The 18029-nt window shown below is 37.3% G+C and overlaps 1 protein-coding gene across 3 annotated transcripts in view; it reads right to left on the reverse strand.

Moving 5' to 3' along the window:
* Positions 1-923: 923 nt before the first annotated feature.
* LOC117324230 overlaps positions 924-18029 on the reverse strand; it is a 42908-nt gene continuing 25802 nt past the window's right edge. For 2 of the 3 annotated variants that reach the window (XM_033879981.1, XM_033879982.1), the window contains exons 3-5: positions 14444-15015; positions 4598-4631; positions 924-1703 (exon numbers count right to left, since the gene is read on the reverse strand). In XM_033879981.1, the coding sequence (XP_033735872.1) occupies positions 1368-1703; positions 4598-4631; positions 14444-15015 (942 nt within the window). In that variant the 3' untranslated portion in view covers positions 924-1367. Of the gene's footprint in view, positions 1704-4597; positions 4632-14443; positions 15016-15350; positions 15650-18029 lie in introns of those variants that run through there. The other variant, XM_033879983.1, reaches the window with a different exon arrangement.

Consider the following 18029-nt stretch of genomic DNA (forward strand, 5'->3'; position numbering starts at 1 on the left):
TGAACACCAGATCTCCATTGAGTAGTTTTCATAAGTTAAGTATTCTAGCAATTCTTGTAAGCAGCAAACAAACATTTGGTGTGTTGTTTCTAAGAGTATCCCGTTTTCATTGTACGATTCACAAGATAACACTTTGTTGTTGTATTGATCCATTCCAATATTGAAAATGTACAAATTCAACAAAACACTTGTTAATCTGTAAAACATGATTTATTTTATAATGACAAACGACGATGACACAATAGGATTCACCGACTACATAAATAATACTGGTAACAATCTTACTGGGCAAACTAAGATGTATTATAGCCAAGTCTTGTGGCGCCATAGGTGTTATATGTTATTTTGGTCCTTTCTTGAAAATCTTAAGAATGTTAACATTGTATAACTTTTTATGATAAATGGAGAACTATTTTAAAGACGACATATTGTCCTCGGCATGGAACGCATTGTGAACGAGTGATGGAAATAACAAATAAAAAGTATGCTTTTGTGGGTAGAACTCATACCTCACACTGCCGAAGATTCTGAAGTGTTTGTGTCATCTTTCTAATTTCCTATACAAGATAAATAGCTTTACGCACATGTTGTTTTGGAAATGGAGATATCTTAAAGTTTAAGTGTGTTTCTAAGAAACGTATGAGGAGTAAATATAAACTATGTTGGACTTCATCAATGATTGACAGGCGATTGACAGTTCTGTAATAAGTCTTTACGATGATAAAAACGGCAAAATAAAAACGAAACAAACACAAAATAGGTTTCTTATATAAACAGAATAAATTACATCTAACTGACTTCATTCAGAAATGTCAACATAAATAGTTCAGTCAGTGTGTGTGAGGACATGAATATCACAACAAAACCAGAACACATATCCTAGGTAAACAGCACAAAATATAAATAATAATTACATGATTAAATACATACATCTACATATCAATGTAGTTTATAACGTGTAAAACAACTGTATTAGCAAATACAAACGTATTCTGGTTACTGAATAGTACTGCGTCACCAAGGCCACATGATGATATGAGGTGTGTAAAAAGGTCAATGATATGAAATCTTCAGCAAACTGGTAACGACAACTTTGTCTTATATTGCTTAATAATTGTCTGAAAAGTTTACCAGAGTGATCTCCCTTATCACACGATATGCTGTTTTTTGCATCGAAGTTTACCTCTTGCAACTGTTCCTTGTGGATAAAGGCGCTCATTTGTAACAAAACGACAATTACTGCATCTTCATCTCATTTAGACCATTGCATGCTCGAATTGAAATGGAAATTGCTTCTTAAAACAAAATACAAGTTGATTGATTGATTGATTGATTGATAAGTTTACTACACAAATGTCGCTCACTGGTCAGAGATGTGACCAATTAAAATCAAAGTCATTGTCAACCAATAAACTTCTTCGTTGTATCCAGGGAGTATTTCTGTATTCGTCTGGTGTTTGTTCATCTGCTTCTGGAAAGTCTAGATCGAAACCGATCCCACTGTCGTTTGTAAACGATCCAGATGTGTTCGCACTGGCAGGCGATGCCCCCAACTCTATAGCATTTAACGGCGTAATGGCGACAATCTCCTCCTCGACAACACCGTCCTTCTTGTGATCTTCGTTGTTGAACCGGTCATGAGTTGGACATATTTTGGTTTTACACCAGGACCAAAACCCTCGCGTACAACATGACCACATCGCCTGAAAATACAAGGATCACGGTTAGTGTGCACGACATATTGCCTGATGACAAAATATAAAATTTGTGTACACAATGCATAACAAGTAATACAAAGTACAAAGTCGGTGTATCAAACACGTCATCAGTAACACAAAGTACAAAGTCGGCGTATCAAACACGTCATCAGTAATACAAAGTACAAAGTCGGCGTATCAAACACGTCATCAGTAATACAAAGTACAAAGTCGGCGTATCAAACACGTCATCAGTAATACAAAGTACAAAGTCGGCGTATCAAACACGTCATCAGTAATACAAAGTACAAAGTCGGCGTATCAAACACGTCATCAGTAATACAAAGTACAAAGTCGGCGTATCAAACACATCATCAGTAATACAAAATGCAAATCCACTTGGTACGTGCAACCAAATAAAATATTATACGTGTATATAAATCAGACATGCATTACTAACGTACGTGTATCTAATCAGACATGCATTACTAACGTACGTGTATCTAATCAGACATGCATTACTAACGTACGTGTATCTAATCAGACATGCATTACTAACGTACGTGTATCTAATCAGACATGCATTACTAACGTACGTGTATCTAATCAGACATGCATTAGTAATTTACATTATCTCATCAGACATGTATTCATACGTGTATCGAAATCAGACATGTATTAGTACCCTACGTGTATTGTATTAGACATGTATTAGTATCCTACGTGTATTGTATTAGACATGTATTAAAAGCATTTATTCGTGTATCTATATTAGACATGCATTAGTAGTATAGTGTATCGAAACCAGACATGCATTAGTAGCATACGTGTATCATAATCAGACATGCATTAGAAGCATTCAGTAGTAGCATGTATATCTGTATCATAACCAGACATGCATTAGTAGTATATGTGTATCGAAACCAGACATGCATTAGAAGCATTCAGTAGTAGCATGTATATCTGTATCATAACCAGACATGCATTAGTAGTATATGTGTATCGAAACCAGACATGCATTAGAAGCATTCAGTAGTAGCATGTATATCTGTATCATAACCGGACATGCATTAGTAGCATGCATACATGTAGGTGCATCTAAATCAGACATGCATTAGCAGAATGCATAAATGTATCTAAATCAGATATGCACTAGTAGCATGCGTAGGTGTATCTAAATTATACATGCATCAGTAGCATGTTAAGTAACAACTCAAACAGATATATTTGAAGTTTATATTTATATTTCAAGGCGTTTTCATTTCGTAGCACACGATCTATTCGTGAGGTATTTCGAAGATAACTTTATTAAATTCCAACATAATAATTATTCCGAAACTCAGTCAGCACGTGCTTGTTAGGCTGTAATAAAGGATCCGTTCTTTTTATGAGTGACCATATTTTAAGATTTTGCAGAATTTGAATGCTAAATGGTACATACAGCTTTGCATGTATCTACGTCCAGTTGATAGTCACCGATAAAACTCAAAAACATTATTGTGTAAAAAGCGCTTATGGTCTCACTATCCTCAGTAGTTCCATGTTACTAAGCTCGACAGCCTGCTGACAATTGCACTGAAATATCTGCATTCATCACATCGTTCACCGCGGGACTCCACATCGAAATTCTAAACTGCATTAATTGATCAGTTTTCTTTATTATCGCCTAGTTCGCTACATTTCTAAACAATCCGACTTTGTCTTAAAGTTTATTCAAACAAGAATCAAAACAAATGGCATTCAGAAAATACGCTTGTAGGATACCAGGTCATATTATGTGATAAGAATTTATCTGGTAGTCTGGCAGTTCGCCCGGGATGAAACAGTCGACAGTTGTAAGGGCACCAACAGTAACTCACACGAAAGACACTGCATTTGTCATGTCTGCAGATTACTGACGGAAAGAATCCCTTATTGTGCACAGACACACGGGCAACATAGCTTTTACTGTGAGACGAAAGATAAAACGTCGGTTACTTGACATAATGAAGACGAACCGCTATACTGGGTGGGTTATACTGGGGGTCAGAAACAGGAAGGAGCTACCATAATACACCCTGGTGGGAATACATCCGGCTCTAATACGGAACTGATAGGATACTGCGGCAGGCATTGACGGAAATGTAGAAACTACATGACACGGGAAATGAGAAAGAATGTGGTGGAATGACAATGACGGTGAATGTGATGGTATGACAATGAGAGAGTAGGTGGTGGAATTACAATGAGAGAGTAGGTGGTGGTATGACAATGAGAGAGAAGGTGATGGAATGACAATGAGAGAGAATGTGATAGAATGACAATGAGAGAGTAGGTGGTTGAATGACAATGAGATAGTAGGTGGTGGAATGACAATGAGAGAGTAGGTGGTGGAATGACATTGAGAGAGAATGTGGTGGTATGACAATGAGAGAGTAGGTGGTGGAATGACAATGAGAGAGTAGGTGGTGGAATTACAATTACTAAGTCCATTTAGAGTTTTCCGCGTATCTTCCTCTTTTATTTCTAATTATGAGAATTGTAGAATCGGAACCCTAGATATGATTTCTACCATTTTATCAATTTAAAGTGAACGTAACCCCTGGGGTAATGATAAAGTGAACGTAACCCCTGGGGTAATGACAAAGTGACCGTAACCCCTGGGGTAATGATAAAGTGAACGTAACCCCTGGGGTAATGATAAAGTGAACGTAACCCCTGGGGTAATGATAAAGTGAACGTAACCCCTGGGGTAATGATAAAGTGAACGTAACCCCTGGGGTAATGATAAAGTGAACGTAACCCCTGGGGTAATGATAAAGTGAACGTGACCCCTGGGGTTATGATAAAGTGAACGTAACCCCTGGGGTAATGATGACGGTAAATCGTGAGAATAACAGGAAAAAATATTAAATACTTACACCACAACATCTGGATATTCCAGTTCTGTTGTCCCTGAAACAAAGGGAAAACAATTATTGTCTCACATCAAACAAATGTACATATATCATATAAAAAAAATGTCAAAAGAAACTTAATAAAAGAACGTGTAGCTCCCCCATCATATTGGGATCATAATGAATTTCCAATAAAATCGCTTTAGATATTAAAAGTTGAATCACAAAGAAATTTGTTATATCAAAAGTTCATTTATCTATAAAATAAAATTGACTTTAGACATAAAAGTTACATTCAACTGTTAATCAGAAAAAATGATTCAAGCTTATTTATAACGGAAAATTTCTTGTTATGTTGAAACTTTGAATCTTTTGCTTTGAAACATCCACCGGTATATTATGTAATGTTATTGCAGTGAGTAATCATTTAATCATTGTAGGTACGTTTCCCATGAAACAGACAACCATTCTTTGTAAGAAATATACTTATCCATTTGTCTCGTATATATCGTTACCAATCAATGTAATCTGACTTTTTGTAATATACTGAGTTATCGTCCGTACAGACGTGATTAACAATCCACACAGACTTAAGGTGACTAATTGTCTGTAGAACTGTACTCTGTCTGACCGTCCGTACTGGTGTACATTTTGTAAGCTGACTAAGCGTTTGTCCAGCTACCTTTGTACATGTAGTTACGGTATGTTATCAACATCTTGTCTGCTGCATGCTATAATATGATGCATGTTTGTGGCGTTCCGTCGGTACACAAACTATATAGACTGTTTATCAGCCAGGCAAAACAAACACTGTAATATTTGATTTCGGCTTTCCAAAATAGCGAAGGTAAGAAATTAAAAATTTCAATTTCGGAAAATATTATACAGCATTTTGTAACAGTATTGTATAAATATGTAAAGTGCTGATAGTAAACGGAGCACTTCATGTACTAACAAATAGGGTCGGGATGTATGCTGTATACTTCATTGCACAGAATGTTGAGGTTTTAGGTAAGACGAAATGATACTCTTGAAGACGTGGCTGTATTCCAGCTTCTGCTAATATGTATACAGGTTCTTACGTGTACTGAGCACATACCGATCTACTGTTATATTTATCACGCGCTAACAAACATGTCTGTAGGAGTAATTAACACGCTGACTTATATATTTGTATTACACAAGCATGTATCTATCTGTAGAAAGGCTATGTAAAAACTCGCAGGTCAAATCAGCAGTTAGAGAATTTGTGTGCTACAACCAAAACAAAAAGTTGTAAAACAAAAACGATTTTCCTGCTGTCAGTACAGCATTTCTCGTTATGCACAGATCACAACAGTTTATCGCTTTATTTGACATGTAGTATACAAACATGGCAAAAAACGCATTCATCAGGCTGTGATTTTTAAAAAAATAAAAATTAAATACATTAACTATTTGTAATCACGTCAAAAAACATTTTATACCATAACAAACAAACCGACCGAAATACACCAGTGAAGTACACAGCGTAACTGTGTTACTGTTCCTTAGAGATGAGTTACACTGTCTAACTGTTCTATAGAGATGGGTTACACTGTCTAACTGCTCCATAGAGATGGGGTACACTGTCTAACTGTTCCTTAGAGATGGGTTACACTGTCTAACTGTTCCTTAGATATGGACTACACTGTCTAACTGTTCCTTAGAGATGGGTTACACTGTCTAACTGTTCCTTAGATATGGACTACACTGTCTAACTGTTCCTTAGAGATGGGTTACACTGTCTAACTGTTCCTTAGATATGGACTACACTGTCTAACTGTTCCTTAGAGATGGGTTACACTGTCTAACTGTTCCTTAGAGATGGGTTACACTGTGTAACTGTTCTATAGAGATGGGTTACACTGTCTAACTGTTCCTTAGAGATGGGTTACACTGTCTAACTGCTCCATAGAGATGGGGTACACTGTCTAACTGTTCCGTAGAGATGGGTTAATACTTAATACTCATGATATATGAATCGCGTCACAGTTTTGTGTTTAGACAATATACGTCATACCGTGTTTCTGGTTTTGAGTTGAGACATAAAACGTCACACCGTGTCACTGTTTTTGAGTAGAAACGTAAAACGTCATACCATATTAGTGTTTTGATGTCAGATATTATACGTCAAACCGTGTTACCGTTTTTGAGTAGAGACGTAATACGTCATACTGTTTTGTGTTGACACTAATTCGTCATACCGTGTTACTGTTTTGTGTTGACACTAATTTGTCATACCGTGTTACTGTTTTGTGTTGACACTAATTCGTCATTCCGTGTTACTGTTTTGTGTTGACACTAATTTGTCATACCGTGTTACTGTTTTGTGTTGACACTAATTCGTCATACCGTGTTACTGTTTTGTGTTGACACTAACTCGTCATACCGTGTTACTGTTTTGTGTTGACACTAACTCGTCATACCGTGTTACTGTTTTGTGTTGAGACTAATTTGTCATACCGTGTTACTGTTTTATGTTGACACTAATTTGTCATACCGTGTTACTGTTTTGTGTTGACACTAATTCGTCATACCGTGTTACTGTTTTGTGTTGACACTAATTCGTCATACCGTGTTACTGTTTTGTGTTGACACTAATTCGTTATATCGTGTTAGTGTTTTTATTTCAGACATGATAAGTTATACCGTGTTACCGTTTTTATTTGGGATATATGATGAATCATACCGTGTTATCGTTTTTATTTCAGATATATGATAAGTCATACCGTGTTATCATTTTTATTTGGGATATATGATAAGTCATACCGTGTTATTGTTTTTATTTCAGATATATGATAAGTCGATCATACCGTGTTTCCGTTTTTATTTCAGACATGATAAGTCATACCGTGTTACCGTTTTTATTTGGGATATATGATAAGTCATACCGTGTTACTGTTTTTATTTGGGATATATGATAAGTCATACCGTGTTACCGTTTTTATTTGGGATATATGATAAGTCATACCGTGTTTCCGTTTTTATTTGGGATATATGATAAGTCATACCGTGTTATCGTTTTTATTTGGGATATATGATAAGTCATACCATGTTTCCGTTTTTATTTGAGACTAATGATACGTCATACCGTGTCACCGTTTTTGAGTAGAGACGTAATACGTCATACTGTTTAGTGTTGACACTAATCGTCATACCGTGTTTCTGTTTTGTGTTGACACTAATTCGTCATTCCGTGTTACTGTTTTGTGTTGACACTAATTCGTCATTTCGTGTTACTGTTTTGTGTTGACACTAATTTGTCATACCGTGTTACTGTTTTGTGTTGACACTAATTTGTTATACCGTGTTACTGTTTTGTGTTGACACTAATTCGTCATACCGTGTTACTGTTTTGTGTTGACACTAATTTGTCATACCGTGTTACTGTTTTGTGTTGACACTAATTTTTCATACCGTGTTACTGTTTTGTGTTGACACTAATTCGTCATACCGTGTTACTGTTTTGTGTTGACACTAATTCGTCATACCGTGTTACTGTTTTGTATTGACACTAATTTATCATACCGTGTTACTGTTTTGTGTTGACACTAATTCGTCATACCGTGTTACTGTTTTGTGTTGACACTAATTCGTCATACCGTGTTACTGTTTTGTGTTGACACTAATTCGTCATACCGTGTTACTGTTTTGTGTCGACACTAATTCGTCATACCGTGTTACTGTTTTGTATTGACACTAATTTGTCATACCGTGTTACTGTTTTGTGTTGACACTAATTTGTTATACCGTGTTACTGTTTTGTGTGGACACTAATTCGTCATCCCGTGTTACTGTTTTGTGTTGACCCTAATGCCTCATACCATGTTACCGTTTTTATTTGGGATATATGATAAGTCATACCGTGTTACCGTTTTTATTTGGGATATATGATAAGTCATACCGTGTTACTGTTTTTATTTCAGACATGATAAGTTATACCGTGTTATCGTTTTTATTTGGGATATATGATAAGTCATACCGTGTTACCGTTTTTATTTGAGACTTATAATACGTCATACCGTGTTACCGTTTTTATTTCAGACATGATAAGTCATACCGTGTTGTCGTTTTTATTTGGGATATATGATAAGTCATACCGTGTTACTGTTTTTATTTCAGACATGATAAGTTATACCGTGTTACTGTTTTGTGTTGACACTAATTCGTCATACCGTGTTACTGTTTTGTGTTGACACTAATTCGTCATACCGTGTTACTGTTTTGTGTTGACACTAATTCGTCATACCGTGTTACTGTTTTGTGTCGACACTAATTCGTCATACCGTGTTACTGTTTTGTATTGACACTAATTTGTCATACCGTGTTACTGTTTTGTGTTGACACTAATTTGTTATACCGTGTTACTGTTTTGTGTGGACACTAATTCGTCATACCGTGTTACTGTTTTGTGTTGACACTAATGCCTCATACCATGTTACCGTTTTTATTTGGGATATATGATAAGTCATACTGTGTTACCGTTTTTATTTGGGATATATGATAAGTCATACCGTGTTACTGTTTTTATTTCAGACATGATAAGTTATACCGTGTTATCGTTTTTATTTGGGATATATGATAAGTCATACCGTGTTACCGTTTTTATTTGAGACTTATAATACGTCATACCGTGTTACCGTTTTTATTTCAGACATGATAAGTCATACCGTGTTGTCGTTTTTATTTGGGATATATGATAATTCCTACGTACCGTGTTACCGTTTTTATTTGAGACTTATAATACGTCATACCGTGGTTTTTTGGGGTTTTTTTTTAGTTGAGACAGTGTAAGTCATACCGTGTTACTGTTTTTGAGGTTAGACGTAATATATCATACCGTGTTACTGTGTTGTATGGATATGTTATACATAACGTCTAAACGTAAGTCAACCAATCGTATCACATGTTTTCCACCTACAAGTGTAAATAACGAGTCTCGCGGGATGTACATGGTGAGACTGGCGTTCATTTCCTGTACCGGAAAGGATTTCTAAATAACGATTACTGAAGACCATTCATCACAGGGAATTTATGACAGCGTCAATTATCTGTCGTATTAGACAGTCTCGTCCCCTTGGTGTTGATCAGTACCGCGCCACCTGGTGGTACGAGTTCGCAGATCCATACCTTACACCACATACATCGTGGGGTAGCGGGTGTTTCACGTTTTACACGTGTTTATCATGCTGAGTGATATGCCCGTCTGGTATGTATTAGCGGATTTATACCCAACTGTCGATTAATCGTTTGCAGCTTGAAACAAACGTCGGACTGTATCCCTTTACACGTGTTAATCGAGACTCCCCTAGATTTTTACCTATATGTGCGTTCAATTGCAGCATTTCGTATTTTCCGCTCTACATTACCTGGTACTAGTAACGATATACAATGACATATACACTGAGGAGCAAGATACCGATTAATACATCCCTAATGGATCCTACCTAAATACACTGCTCTTTGATAAATACGTCAAATGACAAGATAAACCCTTTCAAATGATCTCGGAATGAATATTTTTAAAAAGGTAGAGCATATATATTGATCGTATTTATCTAAACAAAGCACAGCAGTAAAATCAATGACTCCGATTGATCAAAGTTCGTGCAATCCAAACAATAATCTGGATCAACTAAATGTTTAAATCAAAACAAACTTAGTAATGCATAAAAGCACTTAACTGATTTTGACGCTGCTGTGATTCTGTATCCCATAACAACTCGCCGCTCATCTTTCTCTCTTTCCGTCCATAAACCATCTTGTCAGATTCGGGGATAATATACAATCTCCAAGTTCTACCCACTATCCATCACGCCGGAACTATATTTAGAACCATCAAAGACTTAATTGAAAGTAAGCCATGTGGTTGTTAGTATCGCCTTCACGATTCCAATCGAATTAAAATATGTTGGTCAATCAACGAATGAATTTTCCGCAATATGAATATGTTGGTGGTCCGTTCGTGTGGCATGAAATGAAATGATGGAGTCAGATAAGTGAGTAGATGGACGATAGAGACTTCAGTGTGTCTGGATCAGTATACAGAGCCCCATACTAATGACAGGAGCAGACACGCTTTAGGTACAAACCAGGCACAGCCAGCCAGCTAATTGTTACCTCGATCTACTGCCAATCAGCATACCAACACGCTCATTGTAGTAAACAAACCTCTTATATGTAGTGCTTCCTCAACTCTAACAGTATCCTCCCCTAAACAACTTTTGAATCAGTGTTATGGTACGATCAGTAGAGTCCAGGACTAGCCTCGGTTATTACATACAGATATCCGTTAACATGTATTACGGTATTACATCTGTACTTTACCAGGTAACACGATTAGACGCCTAAACATGTATTACGATACTACACCTGTACTTTACCAGGTAACACGGTACTACACCTGTACTTTACCAGGTAACACGGTACTACACCTGTACTTTACCAGGTAACACGGTTCTACACCTGTACTTTACCAGGTAACACGGTACTACACCTGTACTTTACCAGGTAACACGATTAGACGCCTAAACATGTATTACGATACTACACCTGTACTTTACTAGGTACACTGTAACACGGTACTATACCTGTACTTTACCAGGTAACACGGTACTACATCTGTACTTTACCAGGTAACACGATTAGACGCCTAAACATGTATTACGATACGATTGAAAATGACCGAGCAGTTTCACCTTAAGTTTTGCAAAAGGATTCTGAAAGTGAGGTCTACTACCCCAAATTTTATGATTTATGGTGAGCTAGGTCGTGTGCCGTTAGAAATAAATGTTAAATTAAGATTGGTATGTTTTTGGAATAGACTGTTAAGCAATGATAATAAATTAAGTAGCATTCTATTACAATTAGCCCTACAATTGCAAAATGACGCTAGTTTTTCCTTTAAATGGATTAAATGTTTACAAAATATTTTTAACGAAACTGGATTTTCTTTTATATTTGATAATAAAATACAGATGCCTGATAATTTCTACAAAGATGTTTTGAAACAACGTTTGACTGATCAGTTTATACAAAGATGGTTTTCCGACTGTGCTAACTCATCTCGTGGACAATTCTACTCTGTTTTCAAAACAGAATTTTGTATAGAAAAATATTTACTAAATCTGCCAGAACATGCCAGAATACAAATAACAAAACTGCGCACTTCGAATGTTAAATTCCCAATAGAAACGGGTAGATGGTATAATATCTCTAGAGAGAATCGTTTATGTAATTTATGCGCGGAAAGTATTGGCGACGAATTTCATTACTTGTTTGTATGCAACAATACTGCTTTATCTTCCCTAAGAAACAAATATATACCTCGCTATTATTATACAAACCCAAATATCGATAAGTTAAAGGGTTTTTTATCAATATGCAACCAACAAGTTCTGATAGGTTTATCTATTTTCGTAACCAAAATGTCTCCTCTTTTGTAATTAATTCTTGTGCAAATGTTCATCTATTCTGGTTTAAATATTAAGCTGTTTATATGTATACATTTATAAACATAGTGTATATTTATAAGAATGAGTTATATATAGGTGCGTGTGCGAGCGCGTGTCTAAATTGTATAATTACACGCTCATGTATGAGAATATTATGTTTTTGAACGTATGCATTGTGTGTGTGTGTGTGTGGCTGGTGTTATTATATACACACATGTACATGTAACTGTTATTACCAAAGTTAACTGTCCATTCTGTCAAATGTATTTGTATGCCTCCTCATGTTACACATATCTTATGTGTCTGAGTGTTGAATAAAATCTGAAAAATCTGATACTACACCTGTACTTTACCAGGTACACTGTAACACGGTACTACACCTGTACTTTACCAGGTAACACGGTACTACACCTGTACTTTACCAGGTAACGCGGTACTACACCTGTACTTTACCAGGTAACACGGTACTACACCTGTACTTTACCAGGTTACACGGTACTACCCCTGTACTTTACCAGGTAACGCGGTACTACACCTGTACTTTACCAGGTAACACGGTACTACACATGTACTTTACCAGGTAACACGGTACTACACCTGTACTTCACCAGGTAACACGATCAGACACCTAAACATGTATCACGGTACTACACCTGTACTTTACGTGTAATCATGTACTTCGATAATACACCTGTATTCTACCAGGTAACTCGGTTAGACGTGTAATCATGTACTTGGATAATACACCTGTATTCTACCAGGTAACTCGGTTTGACGTGTAATTGTGTTCACGACATGTCCTACGGTACTCCATCTGTAACTGGTTAATTGTGTGATTTCATTTTCCTGAACTCAAGGCGTATTATTTGAATTTAGACAGTGAAAGCGTTTTTTATATATATATATATAAATATATATATATATCAAGGGTAATATACAACCTGAATATCATTGGTCTGTCTGGTTTTGCTTAGAATCGCCGTTTACGCCAATTGATGTTGGCTGTTATGATCAGAAGTGGGCGCTCTATAACTAAATATCAATCCGGTTCTTGATGACGAACCCGTGACGAACATTGACTGTAGACATGTGGGTTCAATAGAAAAAAAATACTCTACATTGAATATTTCAGGCAATAGCGAAAAAAGTGTTGTTTTTTAACATAATTCGTGTATGACGTATCTGATAAACTTGCGTTAACAAAATCGAGCCAATATTGGCACAAAGATATGACGTTTCTTGAAATATCAGTCAGCTCATTCTTTGCAAATTCCGAAAGCTCAAGTACAATAGCCAATACTTCGAAGCGAGGACTTTTCACTGACTAAGCGTCTATTTCACAATATTAAAGAACTACGTACAAATTTCGCAGAGAAAAACTTAAGATTGAGAGAGTGAATTGAGAGTGTGTACCTAGTTGTTATAAGCATCCGTAATAAATGGTGCCGACTGGCCCGAAAGGCATGTACTGTACCGCTGTACTGCTGGAGCTTGGCGACTCTCTAACGACCTTTCGGGGAAATTGCATATTAACAAAAAACTCTTCGAATTAGTCATGCAAAGTTTACCACCCGCTGTTGTGTGGCTCTCGTAGAGTAGATCGAATCTTTTACCATCTCGGACACTACATAAGATGAAGGTGACATTGTAGTCATCAAAACGTCAAACTCTTAAACATCATAATTATTGGTTGTGTCATATAACTTCTATCATATTTACTTTTCTAACCTGAAGTAAATGTTACAGAATAGTATTTTGCGTCTTTTAGCGAAAATCAAAAGCAAAACCAATTGTTATGTATATGACTACAGAGCGGTAAGGCGTCGTTTGTGTGGTGGAGAAGGTATGTCTCTGAAGAGGGAAAGAAACTAGGAATCGAGGCTATAAACGTGTTTAAAGAAAACGTTTTGTATGTTAGGTAGTTAACTGGCGTGTTGACGGTGTAGGTATATACTTACAGACTAATACAATAAACTTTGTCGTGAAAAGGACACGGTGTAAAGATGTTTATATAAAAAGGTGTGACCTAATTTCAATATATCCAATAAAATCACCGTAACAGATGTCTTTTGGTCCGTCAGGTTAATATATGCCCGTGCGTTCTACCGATCTGTGGTACTAGATATCACCTGTTGTAATACAGACATCGCGTTCGTCAGAAAGACGATCCCAGTTCTTACGTACCTACTGTGTAAACCAATCCAGCTAATACCCTATAAACCTTCATGTCGAGTAATTTAACGTAACATATTTAACCTCTTGTTAAAGAAACATACTCACCATAAGTAAACCAGCATGTCTAGTACAAATTTAAATGGGAAAGTCACAAGTCAAGTACCCGCTAATCATCCGAGTTAATTATATGTAAAACACACATGTTGGGTAAGAAACTCACCTATTTAGTAGAAGATAAACGATGAGGGGAAGGAAAACAAAACCGAAGACACCGACAATGACGAGAACAATGACCACTTCTCCTCTCAGACGTCCGTCGTCCTCACCAACAATTACGCCCCCTCCTTGGCCCTGTGAAGTTGTTGACCAATCAGAGCCATTGGTTACATTAATATTGTAAGAAAACGTTGTCATTATAACGGATGTTGAGACACTAACTGATGGAACCACTTCCGGTATAGAATGTTTCGAACAATATAAATTCCGAAGTGTTTCCAACGCTTTACACGTGAGTGGACATTTCCTAATTAATCCACAAATATCACCAATAGGTAACCTCTCGACACATCGGAATAGAATCTGTGTTCTCTCCTCACAAGTCAGCGAGTCAATCTTTGCCGACCACGATTCGCAAATAAGATGAACTCGTTGTACGGGTGGACAAGGCGCCGTGTCCAGTAGTTTGTCGAGAAACAGGCTGGAGTTGAGTGGTAATACGATATGGGCCGTGGGTGTCAGGGTGGCTTCCTCAGGATCCCAACTCATCCGCCTCAAAGGCAAGCCGGCACATATCTGTGTGAGAAAAGTAATCAGAAAAATACGTCAACACTTAGCAAATTATATGAACATATGATTCGTCTGGTGTATATCCAGTCTTAACAAGAAAACCGTCCGAACATTTTTTTCTTCTCGGCTTTATACATACATTTTAGATTTACTTTACATCGCTCTTAGAGTTTCGATATAATAGAAATGTTCGTTACATGTATCCTATGTAGAACAGTTGTTACCCTATCTTTATAATCATGTAACAACATTCGCCCTGTATGAGGTCTTTGGCAACTCCCCGTTAACTACTAATGTACGATATATAGATCACTGATAAATCACAATCTCTAATCACTCACGCGACTTTTCGTGCGTGCATGTTCGTGCATCGGTAATCCCCCAAAAAGTGATTCCAGTATCCCCTCGGAATGTCCCAACACAAGCTTCTGTCAGTTTCCGAGGATTTTTTTTCTTGACCATTCGTCATTTAATTGAGGGGCACGGGTTCCTCATTAACGACCTACATTGTTTGTTTTCTCGCATCAAGTCACATAAAGAACAGACAAATGAGTGGATGTGTGTTCATTGACCAGGAAGCATGTTAGCCGAACAGAAGAATTATTTATATCGATGTACACATGCATGTTTGTAAGTTTACACAGATGGCCTCTCAATACGGTTATCAGTGTGGGGAGTTTGGACACCACTAACCAGGCTAATTGTATTGGCTAGTTGTATGCAGTAGTTGACCTGCCACAGAATGGAATGATTGGACACAGCAGGACTATATATACAGCTGATGTATGGGGCAGATCAGATACAGGGACCGGAACAGCGGTCGTTATATTGTCCGGAGCCAGATGTTTACGATGTACTCTTTCCTTTTGTAAAGGAAAAAAAAAAGTTTGGATCTATATATATGAACGACTTCAGAGATAACGGTGATACGACACAAACATTTCGATGTCTTCAGCTGCTTCTGAAACACCCTCCCGATTCACGCATTGTCAATCCAACAAGTTGTGTGGGAGGTGGTGAGACGTACGCTAGCTATAGACGGAGTACTGCACAATGGGTGTACTAGAAAGCGGTGTACGCCCTAGCCAATATGAGGGAGATGTGGCGACAGGACAGTGCTGTCAATTAAAACGCTACTCACAAAGTCAAATGGACCAAACTAACCAGTTCGAGTGGTGTGTGTACCCCACCAGCAGCTGATAGAGGATTCGTAATAAAACCAAAAGTCCTGTGTTGGTAGTAAAACCGTGGTCTATCACTGGTGAGATAGCGCTATGGACGGGGGCACAGAACCCCATCTATACAGCGATAGGGGATGTTCCACCAGCAGACAATTCCGGCCGGCAGAAGGGCATTCACAGGTGGAGATATATGGCTTTCATATCAATCTCCACAGTCAGATTGTCTTTGTTGCAATCCATCGGGAATATCATGGAATGCAGGGATCTGTCGGGTCTATTTGTTGTTGTAAACTATAAAAGCAGATGTGTAGTTACATTAGTGTTATCTTGTCAACATACTGGCCTCTGATACCCATGGCTTAATAACTACTCACTCTCCTATATCCGGTCGTTAAAGTGATTTCTCTATCAGACCAAATAGATTTCATACTGCAGTGCACTATCTCCATACTTTCTTGTATTCACCCCTGGCCAATTAAATAACAGAAATTTTACCATATGCAGAAATTCAACTACTATAAACGTAAAACAACAGATAATAGAAATGATGAATTAGCGCGAGCACACCACTTGTCGAAGAAAACATGATTTTAAACTACAATTAGCGAACACATAATTTAGCAGAATGTTCCCCGTGTAAAAATCGCTAAATTAATATTACCGCTAACTGTGTACGTTACAGTAATACGTGAATAAGACGTACTTTTTTTTTTTTGACGTTCATTTCGACGTCAGAATACAATGGGAACCTTGTGTGGCAACATTATATGGATAGTAGGTTGTATAAAGGATACGGCGATGGAATACACGATTAGGGATTACAACAGTTAGTTGTTATGTGGGAAATATATCGAGAGGTCGGTTAGCCATGATAACGGTAACATCAGTTATAATGGTGAACTTGTTTTTGTTGTTGCGTGGTGACATGGAAATCAGCACAACATACATGTATTCCTAGTGTTACTGGAAATCTCCTCCCCCGCGGATGATGATAGACCGGGGCTAATTGACATCATTTTTTTGTTTGGTAATTTTCTGTATATTTGGAGGAATGATTTTTTTTCTATTTATTTCTTGGTCTTAATAAGATTATCAAAATCTCAATCCACCCGGTCACTGTTGGTCCATCAATGAGACCCCATACGTGTCTTAAATATTCACTCGTCTGGTTCCTCCTTTATTCCAGCAGTTTGAGTTTTTTAAAACACAATTAGATATGTTGTTTTTACTGATGTAAGGGGGGGGGGGGGGGGGGGGGGGGGGGGGTGGATAAAAGGCGACTCATATGACCCGATAACAGCCATTTCCTTGTTTCATATACACGGTATATTTCACGCCTATCGACAGAGACTGCTATATCCGGGTCACAATAGGGAAGTTGAACATATAACGGAAGTTTTGTTTCTGCCAGAACAATCATCTCACATGCGGTGCTGTAAAACAAAATACATGTACATGTATATAATAACTTTCCTTAAAGTTTTATCAATATTACATAACCTATGTGTAGCATTAAATAGCGTATAACTGTCTGTGTACAGGTGCATGCTATCAGCCTGTGATACAGCCAGAAAATAGATTTCGTAAGGCATCGTCGTCTTTTTTCGCTTCTTTCCCATTTTGTAGAAAACGTATTAGAATTATTTGTTGTATACACGCTATATTCACTACACGTGTCTGAAGGCGATACGCTGGGGACTTCCAGCAGGATAGGTATACTATATCGGCTATCAATCGAGAATGCTCAGTACCTCCGCCAGCAAACCAACAACTTCGTGTAATGGATATTATGGTTCATTTTATTTCTATTTTATTTAACTCCGGGAATATCTTGGCACG

This window comes from Pecten maximus, chromosome 3, assembly GCF_902652985.1.
Source record: "Pecten maximus chromosome 3, xPecMax1.1, whole genome shotgun sequence".
Classification (NCBI taxonomy): Eukaryota; Metazoa; Mollusca; class Bivalvia; order Pectinida; family Pectinidae; genus Pecten; species Pecten maximus.